The 25,697-nt window shown below is 50.6% G+C and overlaps 1 protein-coding gene across 1 annotated transcript in view; it reads right to left on the minus strand.

Moving 5' to 3' along the window:
* Positions 1–1,516: 1,516 nt before the first annotated feature.
* Positions 1,517–25,697, minus strand: part of NDUFA10 (NADH:ubiquinone oxidoreductase subunit A10) — a 35,619-nt gene continuing 11,438 nt past the window's right edge. The window contains exons 7-10 of the mRNA XM_065917185.1: positions 24,964–25,018; positions 22,703–22,788; positions 17,493–17,601; positions 1,517–1,894 (exon numbers count right to left, since the gene is read on the minus strand). Of these exons, the coding sequence (XP_065773257.1) occupies positions 1,826–1,894; positions 17,493–17,601; positions 22,703–22,788; positions 24,964–25,018 (319 nt within the window). The 3' untranslated portion in view covers positions 1,517–1,825. The remainder of the gene's footprint in view (positions 1,895–17,492; positions 17,602–22,702; positions 22,789–24,963; positions 25,019–25,697) is intronic.

Consider the following 25,697-nt stretch of genomic DNA (forward strand, 5'->3'; position numbering starts at 1 on the left):
CAGCTGGCGTGGACGTAAGGACCTGTCTGCCACCCTCTAAGCAGCTGGTGTCCTCACCCGCCTGGTGACAAAACCTGACAGAAAAGGTGCTTTAGGGGAAAACGAGCATCTTCTCAGTCTCCCTCCTGGAGACACACACGTACGCTTCCTTCCCGAGCCTGGAGCAGGAGAGGCTGGAAGCGCGCTGTGGCCTCCCCCCTCGGCTCCTCGGGCTTTCCATGGGTGCAGAGGTTCAGACATGCGCACTTCTGCCCAACCTCCCAGGAAGAGAAACTCCGAGCACAACACGATCCCCTCCTCAGCCCACAGATCACACCCGCGGCCGGGAGCAGCGTCACGGGTCAGCACTGACTGGCCTGCCCGCTGACCTCAGGCCCGTGACAGTGAGCGCAGTGAATACTGGCTCCTTACGGAGCAGCGTCACGGGTCAGCACTGACCAACCTGCCCGCTGACCTCAGGTCCGAGACAGTGAGCGCGGTGAGCGCTGGATCCTTAGGCTAAGACGCTGGCAGAGCAGAGACAATCAGATGCGTGTTCCTTCCTCCCTCTCCTCTAACGGGTCTGTGAGGGGCCCAGACCAGGCCTCTGGGACTGGCCCCCTGCCTGGCACACTCACTGTTAATGACAAAAGCAGCTTTTTTGTGAAATGCAAAACACTGGTCACTAAACTCTGGATTTCAACCCAGAAACTGCTGGGGAGCTTTTTAATCCTTAAAATCTTACCAGAGCGAGGCCAGCAAGGGCGGGAGGGAGGGGAGAGAGGAAGAAGGGGGCCGGCGGGCGGCGGGGCTCCTGTAGCGACCCCCGGGCACCTCCCGCCCTGAGGACGTCCAGGACTGGAGCCACGGGCCACACAGAGGGAGCACCCGGACCGAGCCCTACCCTGACGGGACCTCACCTCACGTCTCAGCAGTCCCCTGTGGCTTGGAGCTGCGAGCTGAACACGCGGAGCCCTGGGGCAGAAAACCTGATTTAGCGGTTCCGCAGCTTAAGAGCTCAAGTCCTGAGGAGCGCACGGCGCCAGTTAGCCCGCAGGAAACCTCGCGTCTGTTTTCCAAGTTTCAATGGAGGTGAATAAAGAAGTGTGACTTCCTCTCGCGTGACTCATTCTGACAACTGGACTTTCAGGGGATGGAGGGGTAGGTACACTGATCTCCTTTTGTGTTTTACCCCTCTGCCATCCTCTGCTTGAACCTCCCCTCGAAGAAAGGAGTCACGAGGTCGGCTGACCACGGTCCTCGCAGAATTCCAGAGCTCTTCTACCACAAATGCCCGGCCCTATAAATCGGGGGTAACTTCTCCCTCCTTTGGCTATTTCCTCCTTGCCTTTTTCCTCTTCCTCTAATGCGGCAGTAACGTCCTGAAGCACACAGAGCAGACGCTTCAGAACCACGCCTCAGTCCCATGTATGTCTTAGTCAAACCAGAGCACCTCCGAGCAAACTGAGCTAATGGCGTGTGCGCGCACATGTATGAGACATGTATGTGCGAGTGCAGATGCATCGCGGAGAGAGGCGCCACAGAAACGGTTTTATTTCTCGAAGTCTGAAAACACAGGCAGACTCGGCCGACACAGAGGCAGGCTGTGGGGACGGAGGCGCTCCGGGCGGCACCTGCTCTCTCACAGTGGACGCTGCTTGCCCGGGGACCGGCGCTGCAGAATAAAGTTGGGGCCCTGTAACTGGGGGGCTCCCTTCGCTCCCATGACGACCCCACGTCCGCTGTGCGATGCTCGCACCTCTGCCCCCCAGTGTGAGGCTAGCGGAGTCCAGGAGCTGGGGGCCTGGGCATGTCTTCATCACTGCGAGGCGGCGTCCAGGAGGCATCACTTCAGCCAGATCCACTTGTCCCCAACGTCCTCGTTGTACCCAGCGCGGTACTTGCGGCCCGGCAGCTGCGGGACGGAGAGCACGGTTACCAGCAGTTACCAGCAGACACGCGTCCCCCACTCACTGACAGCCTCCCTGCTCCTCCCCTCGCCCCCCAGGGCAGGGGGGACTGCCCCTGGGGGCTCCTCGGGAATAAAGCACAACAGGACCCCGCCCCGGGAGCTTCCATCCTGGGGGGGAGGGCTGTGGAGCCACGGGCAGAGGCTGTTCTGGCCCAGGGGAGCCGCAGCCGTGCGGGAAGGGTAGCGGCGGATGTGTCAGCCCCCTTCCTCCGACCCTCCCGTCTCCTGCCTGCACCTCCCACAGGGACCCCACGGCCGGTTGGGGGTGGGGCCCGGGAACACAGGGCAGCCTCGGGGGGACCCTGAGTGACACAGGGTGGGAACCAGGAGCGGCCATGAAGCAGGAGCTGCGGGCGTGTCTCTCCTCAGCCACCCTCGTCCACGAGGCGTCCTCAGCCAACTGCCACAAACACAGCGGCTATAGCAAGAGGAGAACAATCTAAGAGTTTACCACGCCTTCATCTCTATCACAGCAGAAAGCAATGTTTTATCGGAATGACGAACTGCAGCCTCGCGTCCAGAGAACAGAGTTCAGACCTCAGGGACGATCCAGGGGCTCCCCAGCCTTCCTAACAGCCACAGGCCCACCAGGCCAGCCGCCAGCACTGCAGCACGGTCCGGGAAGGCTCTGCCGTCTTCTTTGTGAATCGGATTTTAAACCATAGAGCAGAGAATAGACACGAGCAGAGTCCGGAGCCGCAGAGTCCGCCAGCCTCTAATAACCGTGCCACAGTCGGCTCTCTGCCCCTCTCGGGGCAGCACCTGACCGGTCGTGGGCGCAGAGCGGGGTCCCCAGATCCCAGCGGCCGTCTCAGTGCAGAGAAGCCGAGAGAGAACCCCAGGAGGTTTCCGTCTGCAGCGTCTCACAGTGAGACGCAGAACTAGCTTCTGCCTTTTTCTCACTCCATTCCTCTTTCCACCAACCTGCACCCCCACCGCCAATCCATTCTGCACTTGTACACCCCCTCCGTGGAGCCGTGAAGGCAGAGGTCACGGGGCCGCCCAGCGCGTCCCCCAGGAGGTGCCTGACAAGCCAGCAGGAGTGCTGCCCCTGGGCCTGGCTGGAGCTCAGCGCTCTGGCCCGTGCGGGCCCGTCCTGTGTCGGGGGGGAGCTGGCGGGGACGGTGGGTGTGAGTTCTGAGTGGGGGCTCCAGAGGCAGCGGAAACGAAGTGATGCTACTGAGTCTGACCGCATGGCATCTGAGGCCCTGGTGAGCCCTGATGTTAGGAAAGGCACCCAGCTCTACCCGCTCCAGGCTGGACGGCAAGAGTGCCCAGACGTGGCTCAAGAGGTCCGAGGTCACAGAGGCTACACCGGGCGCTTAGAGATGCCAGCACAGGCTGAATTAGCCAGCTGCTCAGACACCAGCCAGTTGAAAAAAGAAACACACATATTTGCTCATTCTCCTGGAGGAAACAAATCCTCCACCTCTGACGCACTGTGTCCTAGCTGCCTTGAGAGACATGAACGCAAGTCCTATCTTCTCTCAGCTTGTAAAATACACAGAACACATAAGCCAGGCGGGAAGTGGGACAGCGGCAGGTGGAAACTGCCGGAGCGGTGGAGGGGTCCGAGTGCTCCCTGCCCGACCGGACGGGGAGAAGGGCACACGGTTCCAGACAGGCGGAGCGCCCACTACAAACACATCCACACTCGGGGCTCGTCTTCACGCCACAGGGTCGCAGTATCATACAGGTAAACGTCTTAATTCCATTTAACTCACATTAGCTGAAAAGGAAAGCTCCTAACTCAACCCTTGTTCAAACAGCTGAAAAGAGGACGCTTTCTAAAAATCCTAAAACAAAGTAACGACTGAACATGAGGGCAGCGCGGGCACCCCAGCTGGCCGGGCTGTGGGTGAAAGGTCTCCCGTCTCTTCACAGCTGCAGGTCCCGTGGAAACCTGCGCCTCTGCACAGACCAGTGCACTCGGCAGACATCCACCTCTGACACTAACTTTCCTTGCCGAGGGGCATGCGATATTTCCCGTACACGGCAATACAAATAATGGGACATGCAGACTCACGCTGAACTTTCAAGAGCTTTCCACGGAGCGTGAGGTGAGTTGGGGGGAGAGGGGCAGGTCTTAGCGCCTCTTCCAGCCACAACTAACGAAGGACAGATCGAAAGCCCTAGACATCTACTCACATTAAACAGCCTCTAAACTGAGAACGTGCATTTTAACATAAAAAACAGATGCCTAATTAGTCCTAACTAAGGTTTGAATGTCGAGAGGAAATACGAAACAGCCAATTCTGTCCCTGTCTTCTTCAGCAGATTTAGATAAACTGATCCTAAGGCTTTTCTGTTTATTACAAGCTTGTCTTTAGTAAAGTGAACTTTGTAGAGGCAAGAACATACAATATTAACATATTAAACTTATTAAACAACTCTATTTTAAAAAATGGTAAAGGAGAACTTGACACTGAAAATGAAAATAGTAACCTGAGGTAGTAAGAAAATAAAAATAGGAGAGAAAACCGAAGATCCTGTTGTCCTAGCAACTGTCTTGGACACGATCTGATTCATGGAGGGAACACAGTATCTTAATAGCATCTGGCCTCCTTAAATTGGAAAGAGACAGAATCGGTAAAGTGGAAACCGATTCATGGTTTGTCTACCCCGAGGAAGGGCTGTGCAGAAACAAAAAGTGACCTGATGCAGTGCTTGAAAACGGCTTAAAAAATTAGCAGGCACTCACGCACACATTCAGTGTTTATATGAGTTTGTTCACAGGGTCACTTCCATCTGCAGAGCTGGGGCAGTGCTGTGTGAATGGAAACGTGGTGATAAACGGCTCCCACGTCCCTGGAGACGGCATGGAGGCCGCAGGCCAGCAGGAGCCCAGCCAGGGCCACCACAGGCCTGCAAACAAGCGCCCGGGCCACAGGTCAGTGAAACCAAACCAAACCAGTCCTCAGCACGCGAAAGTCTGAGACCCTTTCTCTCCTAAAAAGGTCACCCTTCACTAGTCAAGGCCCCCGTGTCACGGCAGGTGAAGTGGCCGAGCCCACACCAGGGCTGACACAGAAGCCACCAGCCCAGTCTCGGAGGGGTCGCCCTGCGGCCCCCCGTGAAGGGCCCCACCTGCCCTGCCGGGGCCTCGGGGGCCCGGATGACCTCCCTGGGCCTCAGTCTCACTGCACTTCCTCTCCCGCACTCCGCCTGCCCCTCTCCCCACCACACGGACACTTCCATTCCTGGAATGAGCCGAGCCTGCCTCTACCTCCCAGGATCACTCCCCCCGCCCCCAAGTGTGGCGGGGACACCAGCACCCATGCGGGCAGGCACCCAAGACCTCTCCTACACGGAGGCCCCCACCCGAGCCCCCACAGCACTCAGAGGCCCTGCTATGCACTTGCTTATCACTGCCCATGCCCGCCACCCCTTACTCCTCCATGTCCCCAGGGCCTAGAGCAGCACCTGAAACCGAAAACAGGCGCCAGGACCCCGGGGCGAGCCTGGGGCGGCAGCAGGGGCTGCGGTGAGCAGGCCCCACCGCCCAGCGCTCTCGAGATGCCGTAGGTCTCCGGAGCATCACAGCACAGGGCTTCCCTCCCACACCCTCAACTGGGCTGAATGATTCTCTGTCCACTGCGCAGAGGGAGACCGAGCTTCCGCTCGGACCTTCTGCAGAAGGGACACGGAAGAACCAGCACAAAATCAGCTTTCAGATCATAAACAAAAACAGAGAAGCCTTTCGCTTCCAGCAAAACAACAGCCCAGCACCCTGAAACCCTCAACACAAAACCTCCAGAAGCGCTTTCAGCTGCACTGCTCAGCAACGTGAGAACTCACCTAGGGCTGAAATGGGGCGGGAGCGGGAAACCAGGTGAGTGGCAGGCTCCACCCTGGGCCACCTGCAGAGCGCCGGGCAGGTGGTCCTGGCCATGCACCGCCCACAGCTGTGCCTCTGAAGTGACTGGGGGCGGGGAGAGGGGAAGGCGGGGTGGGGGGAGAACGCGCAAGGAGGTCTCAATGGGGACCTTAATAATTCACTGCTTCAGCCGGTCCTCACACAGCGTGGGCTCCTGATCCTCACTATCCAGGCCAGGAATCCCACAAGCAGCAAAGGAAGCTTCAAGCCCGGCTCTTCCTGAACCCCTGGGCCTGAAGCCAGCAGCACAGTCCATCCAGGAGCAGGGCCGTCAGCGTCAGCAAACACAGGATGCCCCGCGAATGAAATACCCGGGTTGGATTGGGAGTACACCCAGCTACAAACCAAGGTAACTGATTTCCAGACAGTCTGGGTTCACCTGAATTCAAAACTTCCTGAACCATCCTGTCCTGGGGAGCGCCAGGGAGAAACACCCACAAAGCATGAATTCAGGTCCAAGGTCTCCAAAAGGCAGCAGGAAATAAGCCACCACGGGTAGGAATCAGAGAAAACAATCAATGACAAAGCCAGGCCTCCAACGCTGACACCACACACGGAATACAGTGGCTACATTCAAGATGTTTAAAGTAAGAGAAGAAAGGAAAACAGAAGCAAGGAGTAAGATCCTACCAACGAATCAGAAAGTATCAGCTTAACAAGAAAGAAATTTAAATCTAGATCAATCTTGGTTAAACTCAAAAACACCAGAAACAGAAAGAGCAGAGAGTTCCTGGAAAAAAATGAGACCAAAATATTTAATTAAAAAAATAAAAGGCCTCCAACTAATAAAAAAAATAAATAAAAAATAAATAAAAATAAAAAAATAAAAGGGTAACGTGTGATTTCTTTTTCCAAGAATTGGAAGCACTACCCAATAGTCTCCAAGCACAGAGCGTCCCCAAGCTCAGCCTCCCGTAGGACCCAGGTTCCGCCTCTCCGCTGCCATCACAGGAGGCACAGGGGTGTCGGGAGAACACCGCCCCGCCTCCTCCCCAGGCCCCCACAAGCGCAGGGCCGGAGCTCCTCAGGCTTCTGAGGAGACCCCGATGCAGGTCTCGTTTATTACCTTTATTGCATTAATCAGGATGACACAGCTGACCCTTGAGCAACGCAGGGGAACCAGAGACCGCGGAAATGGAGGGGGCCACCAGTAAGTTCTTGCCCCCACGTTGTACAAGGACCAAAAGAACAAACTTCTCGTATTCAGACTGGCTAAAACACTCATTTTCAAATGCTGTTTTCCTGGACAGCGAGAAACCAGGGTAACTCATTTCTGCAGACCGTCGCCATAGAAAGCACCCTGTCGACTCTCGCTTATTCCAGGAAGTAAATGGCCGCAGAACACCCTCCACTCTAGTACCGAACAATCCCTTAAAATGTCCCCGCAGCGCTCGCTCAGGCCCGCAGGGAACCACCCGCGTCCCAGCCTCTCAGAGACGGCGGCCTCACTGGCTGCTCACTCGGCCATTTCTAGAGCTACGCTCACAGCCGGGCCAGGGAACCTTCAAGGAGAGAGAAATCTTTCCGGATACGAACCATTGGAGAAATTCACAGAAGGGTTTTATTAGTTCATCTTTATTCCCTGCAACGCCCTTTCTAGAGTGAAATTTGGCAGTAACTGTTGCTCATGTCTTTAAGGTCCAAACAAAATTCTGTGAATGAAGAGATACACTCACTATTACTTACATTCTAATTTCAACTTATCCTTTTTTAAAAATTCAGACTTAAATTGAAGAAAGTAAGGAAAACCACTAGACCATTCAGGTATGACCTACATCAAACCCCTTATGATTATACAGTGGAAGGACAAACAGATTCAAGGGATTAGATCTGATAGAGCCTGAAGAACAATGGATGGAGTAACACTATGTAACACTGCATAGGAGGTGGTGATCAAAACCAGCCCCAAGAAGAAGAAACGCAAAAAGGCAAAATGGGTTGTCTGAGGAGGCCTTACAAATAGCTGAGAAGACAAGTGAAAGGCAAAGGAGAAAAGGAAAGATATATCCATCTGAATGCAGAGTTCCAAAGAATAGCAAGGAGAGATAAGATCACTTCCTTAGTGATCAATGCAAAGAAACAGAGGAAAACAATAGAATGGGAAAGACTAGAGATCTCTCCAAAAAAATAGAGATACCAAGGGAACATTTCATGCACAGATGGGCACAATGAAGGACAGAAACAGTATGGACCTAACAGAAGCAGAAAGTCTTGAGAAGAGGTGGCAAGAATACACAGAATTATACAAAAAAGATCTTCATGACCCGGATAACCATGATGGTGTGATCATTCACCTAGAGCCAGACATCCTACAGTGCAAAATCAAGGGGACCTCTGGAAGCATTACTATGAACAAAGCTAGTGGAGGTGATGGAATTCCAGCTGAGCTATTTCAAATCCTAAAAGGTGATGCTGTGAAAGTGCCGCACTCAATATGCCAGCAAATTAGGAAAACTCAGCAGTGGCCACAAACTAGAAAAGGTTAGTTTTCATTCCAATCCCAAAGAAAGGCAATGCCAAAGAAATGTTCAAACTACCACACAATTGCACTCATTTCACACACTAGCAAAGTAATGCTCAAAATTCTCAAAGCCAGGCTTCAACAGCATATGAACCAAGAACTTCAAGATGTTCAAGCTGGATTTAGAAGAGGCAAAGGAACTAGAGATCAAATTGCCAACATCCATGGATCACAGAAAAAGCAAGACAATTCCAGAAAAATATCTGCTTCAATGACTACGCTAAAGCCTTTGATTTTGTGGATCACAATGAACTGTGGAAAATTCTTAAAAGAGATTGGAATACCAGACCACCTGACCTGCCTCCCGAGAAATCTGTATGCAGGTCAAGAAGCAACAGTTAGAACCAGACATGGAACAACAGACTGGTTCCAAATTGGGAAAGGAGTACATCAAATGTGTATATTGTCATCTTGGTTATATGCAGAGCACATCATGCTAAATGCCAGACTGGATGAAGCACAAGCTGGAATCAAGATTGCTGGGAGAAATATCAATAACTTCAGATATGCAGATGATACCACCCTTATGGCAGAAAGTGAAGAAAAACTAAAGAGCCTCTTGATGAAGGTGAAAGAGAAGAGTGAAAAAGCTGGCTTAAAACTCAACATTTAAAAAACTAAGATCATGGCATCTGGTCCTATCACTTCATGGTAAATAGACGGGAAAACACTGGAAACAGTAACAGACTTTATTTCCTTGGACTCCAAAATCACTGCAGATGGTGACTGCAGCCATGAAATTAAAAGATGTCTGCTCCTTGGAAGAAAAGCTATGACAAACCTAGACAGCACATTAAAAAGCAGAGACATCACTTTACCGACAAAAGTCCAGCTAAGTCAAAGCTATAGTTTTTCCAGTGGTCACGTATGGATATGAGAGTTGGACCATAAAGGCGGCTGAGGGCTGAAGAATTGATGTTTTTGAACTATGGTGTTGGAGAAGACACTTGAGAGTCCTTTGGACTGCAATGAGATCCAACCAGTCAATCCTAAGGGAAATCAGTCCTGAATATTCATTCATGGGAAGGACTGATGCTGAAACTGAAACTCCAATACTTTGGCCCCCTGATGTGAAGAGCCGACTCATTGGAAAAGACCCTGATGCTGGGAAAGATTGAAGGTGGGAGGAGAAGGGGGCGACAGAGGATGAGATGGCTGGATGGCATCACTGACTCTATGGACCCGAGTTTGAGCAAACTCAGGGAGACAGTGAAGGAGAGGGAAGCCTGGCGTGCTGCAGTCCACGGGGTCGCAGAGAGTCAGCCGCAACTGAACAACAAGAAGAACTGTCTGTGTGCACACGCTCGGCCGTGTCCAGCTCTTTGCCACCCCATGGACTCTAACCCTCCAGATTGCTCTGTCCCTGGGATTTCCCAGGCAGGAATACTGGAGTGCGCTGCCCTTTCTTACTCCAGGGGATGTTCCTGACTCAGGGATCGAACCCACATCTCTTATGTCTCCTGCACTGGCAGGCAGATTGTTTACCATGGAGCCACCTGGGAAGCCCTCTCTAATACCATTATAATTTTTCCTAAGTCTAAAATAATTCTTAAAAAATGAAGTTATTTTTAAAAACACCTAAGAATTTTAAGAATTAGATTTCCCCAATCATTTAAACATTGACTAAAAATCCCAACATTTCTAACCACTACAATCCTAAGTCCAATATAGCAGCCTCCCTTTAATGGTCACAGATCAAAAATAAGAGAAAATACAATAAGGATGAAAAACAGCCAAGTAGCCTCACTGTGTCGCTCGGTGAAATGACGAATATGTCCAGCTTCTGGTGGACGAGCACAAACCAAGTCCCCCCTGAGCCACCAGGAAAAATGGACAACATACGAAAAATAATGTGTGCCAAGACATCAGAGGCAGGGAGGTTCCAAGGTCCCGGAAGAGGACAGCAAAGGGGGGGCTGCCTCCGTTCAGGGGCCCCGCCCGCACTTACTGGCAGGAGTCAGAAGCTGAGTGAGCCCAGCAGTGGTCAAGACCCCCCAGAGAAGCAGTCCAGTACAAGGACTCCATCAGTAAGGGCACAGGGGAAACACAGCGGACCTCTCAAGCCCCAGAGCAGCGCCTGCCGGCTCGACCTCTGACCAACACGGAGCCTGCATACTAAAATGCTGCCAGAGGACAGTAAGCACACGGCCACAGCCTCACACCATCTTAACTGTTCTTCCAAAATAATGACTGGCATTTGAAAAAATACCAGTATACCAAAACATAAGATTAGATGTCCCCAAACGAAAAGACCAGAGGATAATGAGTTTAAACAGATGTAACAGAGGTCCAAATATTACAGTTACCAGATAACTTTGTGACTGATATGCAAGAGAAATTAGATAACAAAATAATTTCAATAGACGACTTGAAAAAAATTTTTTTTAAAAAGAAGGAAATTCTAAAATGAAAAACAACTATGATGAAAGTTAAAATCTCAACTATAGAAAATACAGGCCTAGGAGCAGATCCAGAAGAGCTGAAAAGAGTTAGTAATTAAGACAGAGTGAAGAACACATCTGGGCTGAAGGTCACAGAGAAACAGGGTGGAGGACAGAGGAAACAGGACACAGAACACGGCAGAAAGGGCCCAGTGTGTGAAGCCAAGGGGAGGGGAGAAAACGGGGTGCAAGCCAGGCTATTCTAAACCTGACAACACGTGTCAGCCAAAGAATGCTGAGGATTCTAAGCAAAGTACACACAAAGGGACAGACACACACCCCGAGACAGCACAGATGCTCAGAACCAAGTTAGAAACACTGCCTTAAAACACAGCAAAACCCTGTCAGACACATGTGGAAAAAGCCTTTCAAAAGAGCTCGGCAGCTCCAGGGGTGGGGGGCGGGCACCGCGGGCCTGTGCAGAGGGACGTGGGGACACCCTAGGGCGCGGCCAGAAGGAAACGCTGAACCGAGGGGCCAGGGTTCCCGCTGCCTGAGAAGGACGTGGGACGGGGGACAATGAGGAGGAGCCTGGAATTAAAGGTGCTGGCGTGCACTCGCGGCTGTCAGTACACTGAGACAGAAGTGAATATAGATGTACGTGTATAAAATAGGAATCTTGGGAATCCATAGTGATATAAATAAATGAACAAGCAGAGAGAGGAGAGAGCATCTCTTTATAGCAGAACAGTAACTAATAATGTAGAAGGAATGGCAGAATCAGGATAATTATGCTTTGATAGCTATCATATTAACCATTAATTTAGCCAAGAAAATAAACAGATGCTAACTACTGGGTCAAAGTTTGATGAAGAAATGGATATTTACATGGTTTCAAAGTACTTCCACTGAAAATATTTATTAATTACGAAGAGTAAAACAGTAACTTTACAGTGAGAACACCATCTCAGTCAAGTGACCAAAGGTAACAGAGCCCATGACAGGACAAACAGGAATCACATGCTGCTTGATAAGATGTAGTAAGTTCCCTAACATCCCTACAAAAACCACACAAAACCTAAGTCTGATCATGGGAAAATATCCAAACCAAATCAAACTGAGGGATGTTAAAAAATAAGCATCCTGTGGTCTTCAGAAGTGCCAAGGTCTTAAATATCAAGGAAAGTCTGAAGAACTGATCATACTGATAGGTTCTAAAGAGACAAGAAAATTAAATGCAATCTATTATCTTGGCTTAGATGCCTTTGCTCTAAAGAACCTTCCTGGGACAGCTGATGAGCTCTGAACAAGGTCTGTGGGTCAGAGGTAGTAACGCATGACTGTTAATTTCCTAACTCTGACAGCTGTACTGTCGTCAGTGGGAGAATGTCCTTGTTTATAAGAATTACACACTGCAGCCGTGGTTCTCAAACCTTAGTGTGTATCAGAACCGGCTGGAGGACTCCCTGCAACAGGCCCCTGGCCCCCTCCCCCAGAGACTGCTCCGGGGGCCTGGGCTGGGGCCTGAGAACTGGCACTCCTCACGGGCGCCCAGGTGCCCTGACACGGGGACCACTCGCTGAGAGTCGGCGCGTTAGGATGGCTGAAGATCACGGTTGTGATGCTGATCACTGACAGAGGTTCGGAAGTTAGTTTTCTATTCCTATTATTTCTGTAAGTTTGAAAAATTCCAAGATGAAAATCAGAATAACTTAAAGACCACCTTAACCAATAAGGGTGAGAATCTGCCGTCAGCAAAGCTTCCTCAGACAGGAGGACTGTGACCTACAGGAAGGTGTGAGACCAGGGAGGCCTCAGCAGCGGGGCAGCCAGGGGTCAGTGTGCGTGAACTGACCACACGAACAATAACCACAGTGTCCGAAGGTTTACATATAGACAGTGACGGCAGATGACAGAAACAGCACACAAGAGCCGGGTCAAGGGGCCTGATACTGTGGAACTAGAGAACTACTGATGCATATGGGAAGTTAGTAAATCAAGGATGAACACTGTGATCACCAGGTTAGCCACTAAGAAACTACTGAAAAAATCATAACTAGTAAGCAAACAGTAGGGGAAATGGAATAAAAATGGTAAAAAAAAAAAAAAATTTTAATCCACAAATATGCAAGAAAAAAAATAAATACAAAGAAGAGGTAAGAAAAATATAAAATATATAGTTAGCATAAGCTATTTAAATACAAATGTATCAGCAATTGCACTAAATGTGAATGGATAGATATTCCCCATAGTTAGACTGGGCAAAAACTAAAGACAAAACTGTTCTCAGGTTAGAAGGTGTCCCCTGGAAATACAAAGACACAGAAACAGTGAAATTAAAAGACATGGAAAAAGCACTGCCATGCCAACATTAACCACAGGAAAGCTGTGGACACTACAGAAGCTACAAGTCAGGTATCCTTAAGGTAAGACCGGCACCAACAACACAAGTAAAATTTCATCACACATAAAAGGAGTGATGCTGAAGCTCCAAAACTCTGGCCACCTGCTGTGAAGGGACAACTCAGTGGAAAAGACCCTGATGCTGGGAACGACTGAGGGCAGGAGAAGGGGGAGAGAGAAGATGAGATGCTTGGATGGCATCACTGAGTCAGGGGACATGAGTCTGAGCAAGCTCCAGGACACAGTGGAGGACAGAGGAGCCTGTGTGCTGCAGTCCATGGGGTCGCAGAGTCGGACACGACTTAGTTATTGAACAACAAAAGGGTAACTCTATTAGGAATGTGCAGCAATTCTAAATGTGTCTAAGTCTAATAACGCAACTCAAGACACACACGAAACAAAGCCTGACAGAACTAGAGGAACAGACCCACAGACAGTGGCAGCCTCCCCAGACCTCTCACGGCAAGCTGACAGTGGAAGCGAACAAGCCACTGAGGAGAGAGGCCGTCTGAGTGACGGCCTGACAGACTTCCTTCCAAGGACGCCAGGAGCCTGGCACACGATGGGCGGAGCGGCCTCCTCCTCCAGGACCGTGAACCGCCGCCAAGGTGACCCATGCTGGGCCGAAAAGTCAGCCTCAGCCGCCTTCCAAGGGCTGAAATCACAAGGCTGTTTGTGACCAGAGAGGAGTTAAGCCAGAAATCAGCAACAAGAAGACCACTAGAAAGACTCTGACTGTTTTTAAATTATCTAATATAATTCAAATTAGCACAATAGCCAAAAAAGAAATCAGATTAAAATTAGAAAATATTTTGAACTGAATGATAATGAAAACACAACATCAAGAACTATGAGATCCAGTTAATTAAGCAAAATTTGGAGGGCAATGTGACCAGGTTTACATGCATATATTCAAAAGCAAGACAGGCTGAAAATCAATGATCCACCCACTCATACTAAGAAGTAAGAAAAACAGCAAATGAAAGGGAAAAAAAAAGGAGCAGTCATCAGGGAATGGAATGTACAACAGTACAAGCAAGAAGCTGGTTCCCTGAATGACGAACTTCTTTCAAGAGTCTGAAATAGAAGGAGGGAAAACGCCAGGACCAGTAACAGGATGAAGAAGGGGACTGGGGCCACCATCAATGTGATCAATGTGATCTAATTAAAAACACATGAACAATTTCATGCCAAGAAATTAGAAAATATGAAATGGAGACAAATTCTTTAATAAACACAACTTTGAAAATCCAAGAAGTAACAGAATCCTGAATATTCCGCGTCTATGAAGGACAGTTATAATGAGAAACATTTCCGCACGGCTCCACCAATCAGGCCTTCTTAACGCTGTAGCAAGGAGTAATGATAACCTTGAGCAAACCCTTCCAGAGAATTAAAATGAGGAACCCCACTCAACTTAGTGTTGATCTCAGCATGATCTTGCTGATAAATCTGACTAGGATACTATAAGAAAGAAAAATTACAATCTCATCTCTCAGGAGTATAAATAAAAAATCCTAAACTAAACACGTGAATTAGGCTCAGCTACACACGCAGAGGACAAAGCACACACGTAGAACTTATCCCGGAAATCAAGGTTGGCCTTGCACTAGAAAGTCAATCAATGTAATTTTTATGACCATATTAACAGAAAGAGGATATCACCCATGACCAAAAATGTGATAACACTCAACATCCATACTCAACAGCAGCTCCTTGGAAACTACTAATAAATGGAACTTCCCTGATCTGGGAAAGAGAATCTATGACTAACCCGGCCAACTTAACGCTTTGGTGAATTACTGAGAACTTTCTCTGTGAGATCAGAAACAAGAGAAGGATGAGCACTGTCACAACATCTATCCAACCATGAACTAGAGATGCACCCAACGTAGTAACGGTAAAAAAAAGTATAAAGATTAGAAAGAAACGAAGCTGTCATTCTTTGCTGGCATGCGTTTCCCTTCTCACAAGGGAATTGTAAATGCCCGCTTTCCACACAGCTTTAATTTCTGAGACCCCCAGTGCTTCCCGCAGTCACCACGACGCTGGCGTGGCTGCTGCGCCTCTGTCTCCCACATCTGCCAGTTTAGAATTCAGTGGCGTGGCTGGGTTGTGTTAGTTTTCCTCATGCTTCCTACTGTTTATGATAACTGGCAGTGACTTTTCACTTACATTACTGACACAAAGTTTCCTTTTCAAATAAATTTGTGAAAAAAAGAGGTACCGCATTTTTTTAATGCCAACGGCAGGGCACCTGACCTGCAGCTGTGACCTGATGGGCAAGGTGCCCTTGGAGCACTTGAGTACTGCCTCTGCTCACTCGGGTTCTGCGGCGCCAGCGCCTTCATGCATTTACCCCGTCTGTTCATTAGTTCAATGATTTATTCTGCTAAAAAGTCACTGAGTGTGTACTACACGCCAGAACTGTCCCAGGCCCTGGGAACAAAGCCATGAGTGAACTGACAAGAATCCCTGACCTCAGTCAGGCAGTGACATCAAAGTGGAAGGAAATAGAAAATATATATAATAAATAAACAGAAGGTAAAACAGAGAATCTTAAATGACGGTGGCAACTGCTGTGGAGAAAACTGAATTCCCAGAAGAGGGTAGGGCAGAGCCGCTGTGAGCTGGGGGAGCTAAAGTTCAAGTCTTGGTCATGGTCCAGGGGGATCCTGCCGAGAAGGTGACGGGTGAGCAAAGACCTGCAGGGGTGAGGTGGGTGGATGGGATGCTGGGGGAGGATCACACAGGTCCACACAGGGATGCAGAGTGAGGCTCAGTGCTCCTGGGACATTCACGAGGTAGGAAGGAGGCCGCTGCGGCTGGAGCAGAGGGAGGGAGGGAGGGCCCTGGCTGCCAAGAGGGCTCTGGCTTGTCCTCTGCAGGATACGGGGAGGTAAAAAGATGTGTGATGTACCTGGTGGAAACGTCCTGGTCTCTGGTTACAGAACAGACAGGCAGAAGCAGAGCAGGTAGCTGGGAGGCTGAAAGGAGCACGGGTTGGGAGGCATGCCAGTCTGGAGCAGGGCAGTCATCGCGGATGTTCTGAACGGTGGTCAGACTGTGGACGGAACCGAGTCTACTGAACTTCTGTATTCTATTGCAGTCTATTGTACCGGAAAGTGAGAGAGAGGTCGTCTGACTTCTACGTTTCTGGCCTCAGGAGCTGGAACCCCAGAGCTGGTCGTGGCAGGATGAACTCAAGCAGGATGGCGGTGGCCACCACGTGGGGGCAGCCCTGATGCTAGGCTTGCCGAGGCTGCTGGGTTACCAGGTGAGAGGCAGGGACAGCACTCGGGGGCAAGGCCCCCGGCCCGACAGAGCAGCGTGGAGGCAGCAGCTGTGGTGAGGGGCCTGCCAGCTCCCCTCAGACAGAGGACGGGAAACAGACGCGCTCATCAGGAGGAAAGAAACGTGCCAAAACACGAACTGCAGGGACCCGGAGCGACGGCTTTACATCCTCACGGTCCTCCCCAGACACCTATGCTGAAAGGCACTTCGAACGTCGCCAAAGAACTTACTTAAAAGCAAATGCCAAGTATCTCAAGTAAGAAGGAAAGCGTGGATGTCCTCGGGCCCCAATCAGTGCTGTGCTGGCAACGTGCAGGCACAAGTCAGAGCGTGACAGTCACACGGAAACACTGAACTAAGACGCCAACTCGCCTGCGCACGGACTGCCCTCGCCCAGAGAACCCCATGGACAGAGGAGCCTGGTGGGCTACAGGCCGCGGGATGGCGAAGAGTCGGACAGGACTGAGCAACCAACACATGAGCACTGAACGCTCAGCTTGAAGCTCTGACGTAAATACAGTCACTCTGCGCTTCTGCCGATAACCAATCACAGCCACCGCGGCCGTTCTCACTACCCCACTGGAGCTGTGACTCAGAGGAGTGATCACTGCCGGCCAGGTTCCAACACAGAGCTTCCAGAGCCCGCCAGGTTTACCCAGTCTTGCCTCGACGATTCTTCACGCCACTCTGAACGAAGCCTGCTGACCTGCCTGGCTCTCACGCCTGCCCTCGTCCTCCCTGAGGGCGCCCGTCCACACTAGGCCTCTGCAGAAACGCACACCTGCCCTCCTCATGGATGACGCACCATGACGCCAGGAGTGAGAGCCGCCGGGAAAGGACAGAGATAAGAAATGGGAACAGACGCCAGGCTGGCTCAGACGGCTGCCTGGGAGAGCGGCACCCTGCGTGCGCCCTGCCGCTCGAGAAGCTGAGGCAGCACAGTGGTGAACGGGGAGAGAATCATTTCAGCGGAAACGGAGCTTGCTCACAAAAACAGCCCCACAGGAAGCACTCTCCAGAACCGACCACACAGGCTGCCTGACACCCGCTGCCCGACGGCCTTACCTCCGTGAACTCCTGGAAGACCCGGTCACTCTGGTGGGCGCCGACGGTCACCTCTGGGAGGAAGACAGGGACGGACGTGTAATTCAGCACCTCCAACTTATCCTGAACCCTGGAGAGTCAGACAGATGTCAGACAGACTGAACATCAAAATCAATACAGTAATATCAATAATACAATAAACCCTGGAAAGTCGGACAGATGTCACACAGACCGAACATCAAAATCAATACAGTAACATCAATAATCAATATGGCACACTAAACATCAAAGTCAATACAATAAAGTAAGCTATTAGGCTGATTGTTTAAAACATCCACCCCCTTCACCTCAGAAGCCAAGCTTGCCCCAAACACCCTGTGGGGCTGTGGGAGCCACCCTCCCAACACCACTCTCAGAACAGTCTTTTAAGAGTCCCACGGCCACAGGTGACTCTCTTTGGGGAAAGGACATAGATTTGAAAACATAAAGAAGGATCTGCGTGTGCTTTAAATACAGACAGAGCAGGAATACAAAGGTAAGAGCCAGCGCCACCTATTACAGGGCTGCTCGCGTGGCCGGCGCCCATGAAAAACCTGCATGACTGATGAAGGCTGGGGACAGAGCAGAGAGCCGCTGTCATCCCTGGAATGCCACTGCCAGCTCAGCACTCTGCCTGGAGGCCCCCGGCATGTGCGGACCGATTCCAGGAGCGGAGGCTGACCAGGGCGACATGGAGGAGGCTGGGGAGGGGAGAGCCCCCGAGGGACGCCTGCTGTACCCTGCTTTTCTCAGCCCGAGACACACAATCAGAGGACTCACTCCCTGTCTCTCCACTTCACTCTGAACGCTAAAATGTTTACGCTTTGTTAGAATTTGCTTACTTTAAATTAAATTTACTCTGACTATAACCACTAGAAGATGAGAAGCATTTTGAGTGCTTTTAGGACGAAACGTTAAGTCTCCTTTCTTCGGGTTCAAAACCAAGAAAATGATGATTTTAAAAGGCTCCTTTCCCATTAACGACTTATAATGGCAGAAGATGCCTCCGCTGAAATGGCCCAGATGGAAGCTCTCTAAGCGGGTCTGGCTCTCGGCCACGCTGTGAGGACCCTGGGAGGACTCGGGCCCCCCACCCGGGGACCTCAGCGCGCTGAGAACCTGAGCAGGCTGCATGCGAGTGACCAGGAGGCGGAGCACGTCCCAGTGTCACCCGTGGGAGGACCACGACCCTGTGACCGCACGCCACCGCCTGGGAAGGCTGCTGGGACGACGCTTTCCTGAATGCGTTCACATGGGCTTCACTGGTCGCGCACACAGCTATCACACTCACACTCAGATATGAGAGTTTTCTCTTCCTTTTAACTGCAAACTGGTTACAGAATGTCTTTCATAAGCTTGTATCAATAAAGTTCAAGTCCTTACTTTTAACACAAATAGAATTATTCTATACTTATTATATGCTGATGTGCTCAGTTACGGCCGACTCTGCGACCCCATGGACTGTAGCCTGCCAGGCTTCTCTGTCCATGGAATTTTCCAGGCAAGAATACTGAAGTGGGTTGCCATTTCCTTCTCCAATACTTATTATATAGTAAGGATAATTTTTAAAGTGATCTCACTGTAAACAATTTCAAATAAAAATGAATCTTGTGTTTTAAATGCTAATAAATACCAAACTGGGGTATGGTTTGGTTTTCTCTATAGTTTGAAACCTTTAACATACTGAAGAATTGAAAAGAACAAACTGGCCTAGGAACCTGTGTAACAGAGACCAACAGCGCCACCTACATGTAATCTGGAAGAACTACAGTTTACACACCCCTTACAAAAAAGGTGGTGTTAGTCACTAAGTCCTGCCCGACTCTTTTTGCAACACCATGGACCGTAGCCTACCAGGCTCCTCTGTTCCTCTGTCCGTGGGATCTGCCAGGCAAGGATACTCAAGTGAGTTGCCATTTCCTTCTCCAGGGGATCTTCCTGACCCAGGGATTGAACCAGCCTCTCTTGCACTGGTAGGCAGATTCTTTACCACTGAGCCACCTAAGGAGCTCTCAAAAAGGGTGTATCTTTGAACAAATTTCTTCAAACTATTTTTGAAGATTAAAAAAATAATCTGTAGAGACTGTCCTACCACATATCCAAACTTGTCTAAACTGCCCTTCCACTCTATGAGCTCCAACGATGGCTAAGAGCCTGTGGGGCCCCTCTCCCGTAAACCCAGCTCTCAGTCTCCCGAAACAGACACATTCCAGACTGAAGATAAGCAGGGAGCGGACACAACAGGACACACTTTATGACCCAGGAGGCCAACGCGGGAAGAGAGAGCACTCTGTGCACGGGGCATTCAGCCTACTGAGGGAGACCGACACACTGCTGGCGCGGCCCCGTCACGCCACAGGCCAAGGTGTCCCTGTGAGGAGACAGCGTCCCCGAGCCCGGTTCACAAAGCCAGGGCTCTGCCTCACAACTCCAAACAGCAGTGAGGCCGAAGGGAAAGAGAAAAACAGAAAACTATGGCTTACGACTCATCTGTTTCCCAGTCAACAGAATGCTTACACTTTCTCCTAAAACATGTCTATCTTTTAGTTTCTCCTGAATGGCAAAGTTCTGTGTGAAACCCTACACTCTGATACCAAACTCCTACCCTCCAGTTTTCGTAGCACTGGAATTCCCTATTAGAAAGACATCCTCCAGAAGTCATAGGAAACACACGTCCCAGAGATGAACAAGAAGGAAGCCCCAGCGATGGAGGAGGTGGGCCCTGAGTCCCACGTGGAGAAGGCCTGACTGGGAACACGTCCCCAGCACAAAAATGAAGCAAGCAGGGCAGCAGTGGTCAGTTACGGATTTTGGATGTGAACACAAAATGCTATCAAGGTTGAATAGGTACTCACACATACAAGATTACACATCAACACACATTCTGAGATGTACAAAAATGCCCTAAACCAGTAATCTGGTCAGGTTCTGAACAAAATGAGTATAGCTGGTAAATGGCAGGTTTACTATAATTATCTTAGAAAATGGTCATAATTTCGCTTGAGTCTCCTACATTAAGAAATGGCACTTAAGTGAAAATATGCAGAATTGCCATTGTAAATTGTTATGAATTATCCTTGGGAGGCAGAGGAGAAAAAACTGGGAGAAGGAAAAAGCAATACCATTGATGAAGAAGTGAAAAGTTACTCTATGTCACCCAGTCTCGGCAGGATGTCAGGGCGCCAGGACAGTCACCGTGTGGACATGTTTTTCATGTCCTCTGCCCAGAAGGAGCTGGTACTGACAAGACTCACACACACACCCACGTCAAACGAAAGCCTGGAAACATCAGAAGGGCGTAAGGAGAAAAGAAGGTTCACAGAGCGTGGTCAGGAGAACACGCAGGTCTTGAGGGAATTACTGGGCAGGTGGGGAGGAGACAGGTTCAGGAGACTGTCTGCATCCTGATGGCAGAGGCAGAAGCAGACGACGAGGACTCTGAATTAATTCTGGGAAATGGAACTTGGATTCACGCCTGAAAAGTCACTCCGCGGAAAGGTTCTGAGTAAAGGAAACACAGGGTCACTGTGACACTCGTGAAGATTAGCTGGCGGGCAGACACACAGGGATGGGTGGGATGAAGAACAATGAACGGGAAGCAGAGATCCAGAACCAGGGGCTGCACCCCCACCCTGAGGGCAGGATCCGGGGAAGGGGCAGGGTTAGGAGGGAAAAGGTGGGTTTAGGCACATGACCCCAGGGGAGGAGGCAAGGACCCCACCAGGACCCCAAACAAGACCTCCCCAACCATATAAAACACCCTAACAAATGCAAAAGACCTGAAATCACAGGAACTGTGTTCTCAGACCACAAGAGAACTAAACTAGAGGTACATTTATAGCATCAAATGCATATTAGAAAGGAAGAAAGATCTAAAACCAATCACCTAAGCTTCTACCTTAGGAAACTGGAGAAAGAAGAGCAATTGAAGTCTAAAGGAAGCAGATTAAAAAAAATAACAATAAAAAGTGGAATAGATGTCAAGGAAACTGAAAATAAGTAAAGAGAGAAAAAAAGGCCTTCCAGAATACAGGTTCAAGAGTGCAAGCTGGCACACATATTCTGGAGAACAATTCACAACACACAGTAGCCATAAAATATGTTCACATAATCTGACCCATAACTCTACTTTCATATATTAGGAAAGTAAGTTGAAATGGAATAAAAATAAGTACAATATGCTCATTACTGTCATTATTAATATGAAGAAGTGAAAATAACCTAAAAGACTGATATATTAAAGAAACAAAAAGGACTATGCCTATATCTCAGAGATCAACTTTTCCTGTTAAGGGCCAGACAGTATTTCAGGCTGCGAGACCTCCATATAGCTTCATATATGTACCTTCTTTTTCTTATAGTCCATTAAAAATGTGAGGACCATTCTTGGCAGCTGAGGCCTGGATAGGCGTGCAGGCCATGGTCCCCCACCCTGACTTGCGTCATTCAGAGGATTTATGCAGCATGAGTAGCCATTAAAAAAATGAATTTTAAATATTTAACAAAATAGGGACATGCTCATGTTAAAAGTCACCATACAAAGACATATGCAGGATAATTTTTATTTAGAAATATAGAACATGCAAACACTTTAAGCAAGACTGGAAGAACCCGCATTACACTCTGACCCTGCTCCCACGGGGGCAGACCCGCCTGTGATCTGGTCCAGCCTGACTTGGGCTTCCCAGCCTTCTTTCACGAGTGGCTCTGATCTCTCCCCCTTGAGCCCACAGAGCTCCTCCCCGTTAAACTCATCATCACACACGCCCGGCCTCCAGAGCTCGGCCTTCCCTCCCACCCCCGCGTTCCCGGCACCGCACCATAGCCGTCCAACAGCCCTCTCCCCACCCCCGGACAGCATCCCGGACCCGCTGCTCCGTCCTCAAGCCTCCAGCACGGCCTCCCGCCCTCGCAGCCACCCTGGACTCATGACCTGTCTCTCATCTCACTATGAAGACAGGAGCCACCTGCGGAGAGCTCTGAGAGCCCAGGTTCTGGCGCCCCTGCCCGCCTCCACCCCGCCCCCAGCCTGGTCACTCCCCACCACGGCCCGCTCCCCCATCCCGCCCCGCCCCGCCCAGGTCACGCCCCCGCCACGCCCCACCCCGGTCACGCCCCCGCCACACCACGCCCCGGTCACGCCCCCGCCCCGCCCCGGTCACGCCCCCCCGCCCCGCCCCGCCTGGACTCACAGCATCCTCAGCTTGTGCAACTTGCGGTCGTCCTGATCCAGCCACGGGCCTTTGTCGTACCTCAGGTACTCAATATCCTCGACCACCTGCGCTCAGGGATTTAACACAGGTCTTAACAGAGGGCACTCAGCTCACGACAAACCACAGACCCCCGGCTGGAAGGATCATGCCCTGAGAGTCAGAAACAGAGCAGGTCGGATGGTCAGCCTTCAGTGAAGTGAGGGGTTGAGGGGCGACCCCATGCGGGCGCTGGGCCGGCTGACCCTCGGCGGTGCGGCAATTCCCCGAAGGCTGGAGACGGGAGGGGAGCCAGCCCTCCTCCAGACTCCTCATTTCCTCTTGCGCAACTTGACTCCAGGAGGCAAGTCTCAGCCACTAAAGCAACAACAGGACAAGAGAACACACACACTTCCTAGAGTTCCAAGAACCTACATTCCTCAGCCTGCAGTCTGGACAGCCTGACCGCCCAGTGGGGCGGCCTTTTCAGACACATTCTCCCCCAAAACACGCCAAACTCGGGGACCTCTTTAGGTTCTAAGAATGTAGCACATTCGGTTATGAACGCCAACGATAACGCGGTCTCAGAGAACACGCACTACTCTTCCGCTCTGACCCATGCCGTGTGAACCCTCTGCCAGAGGAACAGAAATCACCTGAACACAAAGAGCCCGCATCACAGACAGAGCAGCCCGGAAGGACACAAACTGCAACCTCGCTTCCAGGCAGAAAGCAGCGCCTGAGGGAACCCCCGAGCGCGGCCAGAGTGAACTGGACCGTGGGTCCCCCGCTGTGGAGATGGGCCTGTTCTCTTCCCCCGCTCCCTCCGCTCCCCGCGCCGGGGGAGGAGCTGAGGCTCTGCCGTCACTAAAGCGGCCACCTCTGCAAAGCTGTTTGCTGTCACCACCTACTCCTCAACTCCGGACCAAAAAACCTGTGTTTTCTTTTAGAATTTTTAAACTTTTTACAAGAAGTAATTGGCTTCTCTGGTACCTCAACTGATAAAGAATCTGCCTGCAATTCAGGAGACCCCGGTTCAATTCCTGGGCTGGGAAGATCCCCTGGCGAAGGGAAAGGCTACCCACTCCAGTATTCTGGCCTGGAGAATTTCATGGACTGTATAGTCCTTGGGGTAACAAAGAGTCAGACATGACTGAGTGATTTCACTTTCACTTTTCAATTGATATTTAATATATAATATAAAATATGGGATTTTTATTAACCAAATGATGGTCATTTGCCTCAATACCATTTAAGAGATAATTCAGTTTCTTCTATTTTTATCATCGTTCAAAGCACTGACTTTTCCAACCGTGAGCACACACACGCACCTGTTTCTGGACTCTGCTCTGGTAAACTATTATTTCTCTTATTACTACTGCAGTGCCTTTGTTACCATAATTTTGTAATATGTTTTTACATTTGGGAAGGAAAATATTATTTTCAAAAGCTCTTTTTAAACTGGAGGATAACTGTCTTACAAAGCCGTGCTGGTTTCTGAAGCACAGCACTGAGAATCCCCGTACCTGTGTGAACCCCTCCTCTCTCCCGGGTCGACCCCACCCTCCAGGTGGTCACAGAGACAGGCTGGGCTCCCTGTGTCATCTACCAGCTTCCTACCAGCTGCTGCCTTTCCAGATGTTCTGATTACTCAAGTACTCCCGAAAATAGCAGAGGGTGAACTGCACCCACTACTTTGGGGAAACCTGGTATCTTAATGTGGTCGACCCCAAACAACATGATCCAGAGTCGAAACCCAAGCACAACCTGGAGGCGGGCCTCCTTGTGCGTGGACAGTGGTTCTTCCACATCCTTGATGCCGTGAGGCGTCACCGTGCTTCCTACTGAGAACCTCACGTTGCGGCAGTGGAGGGTTTACACTGAGAAAATCCACGTAAGAGCGGACCCTCGAGGTTTAAACCCCTGTTGTTCAAGGGCCGACAGTCTCAATAAATCTTTCCTATTAACTAATCCAGTGCTCAATTTTACCATATGTTTAACAAAAATGCTGGTGCAGATAACCCAAAATTCCTTGCATCTTCACCCTTCCATAATTTTAAGATCCTAGCAAGTGAATAATTTAAAGGAAAATCAAAACATCACGCGCAGAGAAATGTGATGGGGGGGCGGGGCACTTATGTCAGATCATGAAACACAGATGCTTCTAACATTAGGAGGGCCTGAACTCATCATTTGGTTTGCAAAAACCCTACACAGGAGTTAAATTTAAGAAAAAATTATAAAATTTTCAGCTGTTTTCTTACCTTTTCGGCATCTTGAGCTTCCCATGCGCTGTACTGTAAAACCTCACATTTCTCACTGTAAGAGAAGACAAGATGGCCTCTCACGTGAGTCTCCAAGTGGCTGTCACTGAACAAATGAACACCTGATGGCAGGGCGCCCACTCTAAACACAAACACCCGCATTCTCTGAGCTGGCTCTCAGGGCATGGCCGGCTGAGAACGGCAAACCTGAGGCAGGGCTGCACCCAGGGCTGGATGGTAGGAGCTGCAGGTTTGTTTTCTGACCTTCCTCTGACTGAACCACTCCCACCGCACAGACAGGAGGCCCGTGTTTATGGGGCAGGGATACGGGTCAGCTTCGCAGCCACACAAACCACCACCAGCGGCAGCACGCGTCACAAGAGGGCAGAGGGGAGCCCAGGCCGCCCTGGGACACACGGATGGCAGCCGAGGGGGTTCAGGAGAGCGGGGCAGAAGGGAGCCCAGGCCGCAGTGGGACACAGGGACGGCAGCTGAGGGGGTTCAGGAGAGCGGGCAGAGTGGAGCCCAGGCCGCACTGGGACACACGGACGGCAGCTGAGAGGGGTTCAGGAGGGCGGGCAGAGGGGAGCCCAGGCCGCACTGGGACACACAGACGGCAGCCGAGGGGGTTCAGGAGGGCGGGCAGAGGGGAGCCCAGGCCACACTGGGACACACAGACGGCAGCCGACAAGGGTTCGGGAGGGTGGGCAGAGGAGGGACACATTACTTGAGCT

This window comes from Muntiacus reevesi, chromosome 1, assembly GCF_963930625.1.
Source record: "Muntiacus reevesi chromosome 1, mMunRee1.1, whole genome shotgun sequence".
In the NCBI taxonomy this organism is placed as follows: Eukaryota; Metazoa; Chordata; class Mammalia; order Artiodactyla; family Cervidae; genus Muntiacus; species Muntiacus reevesi.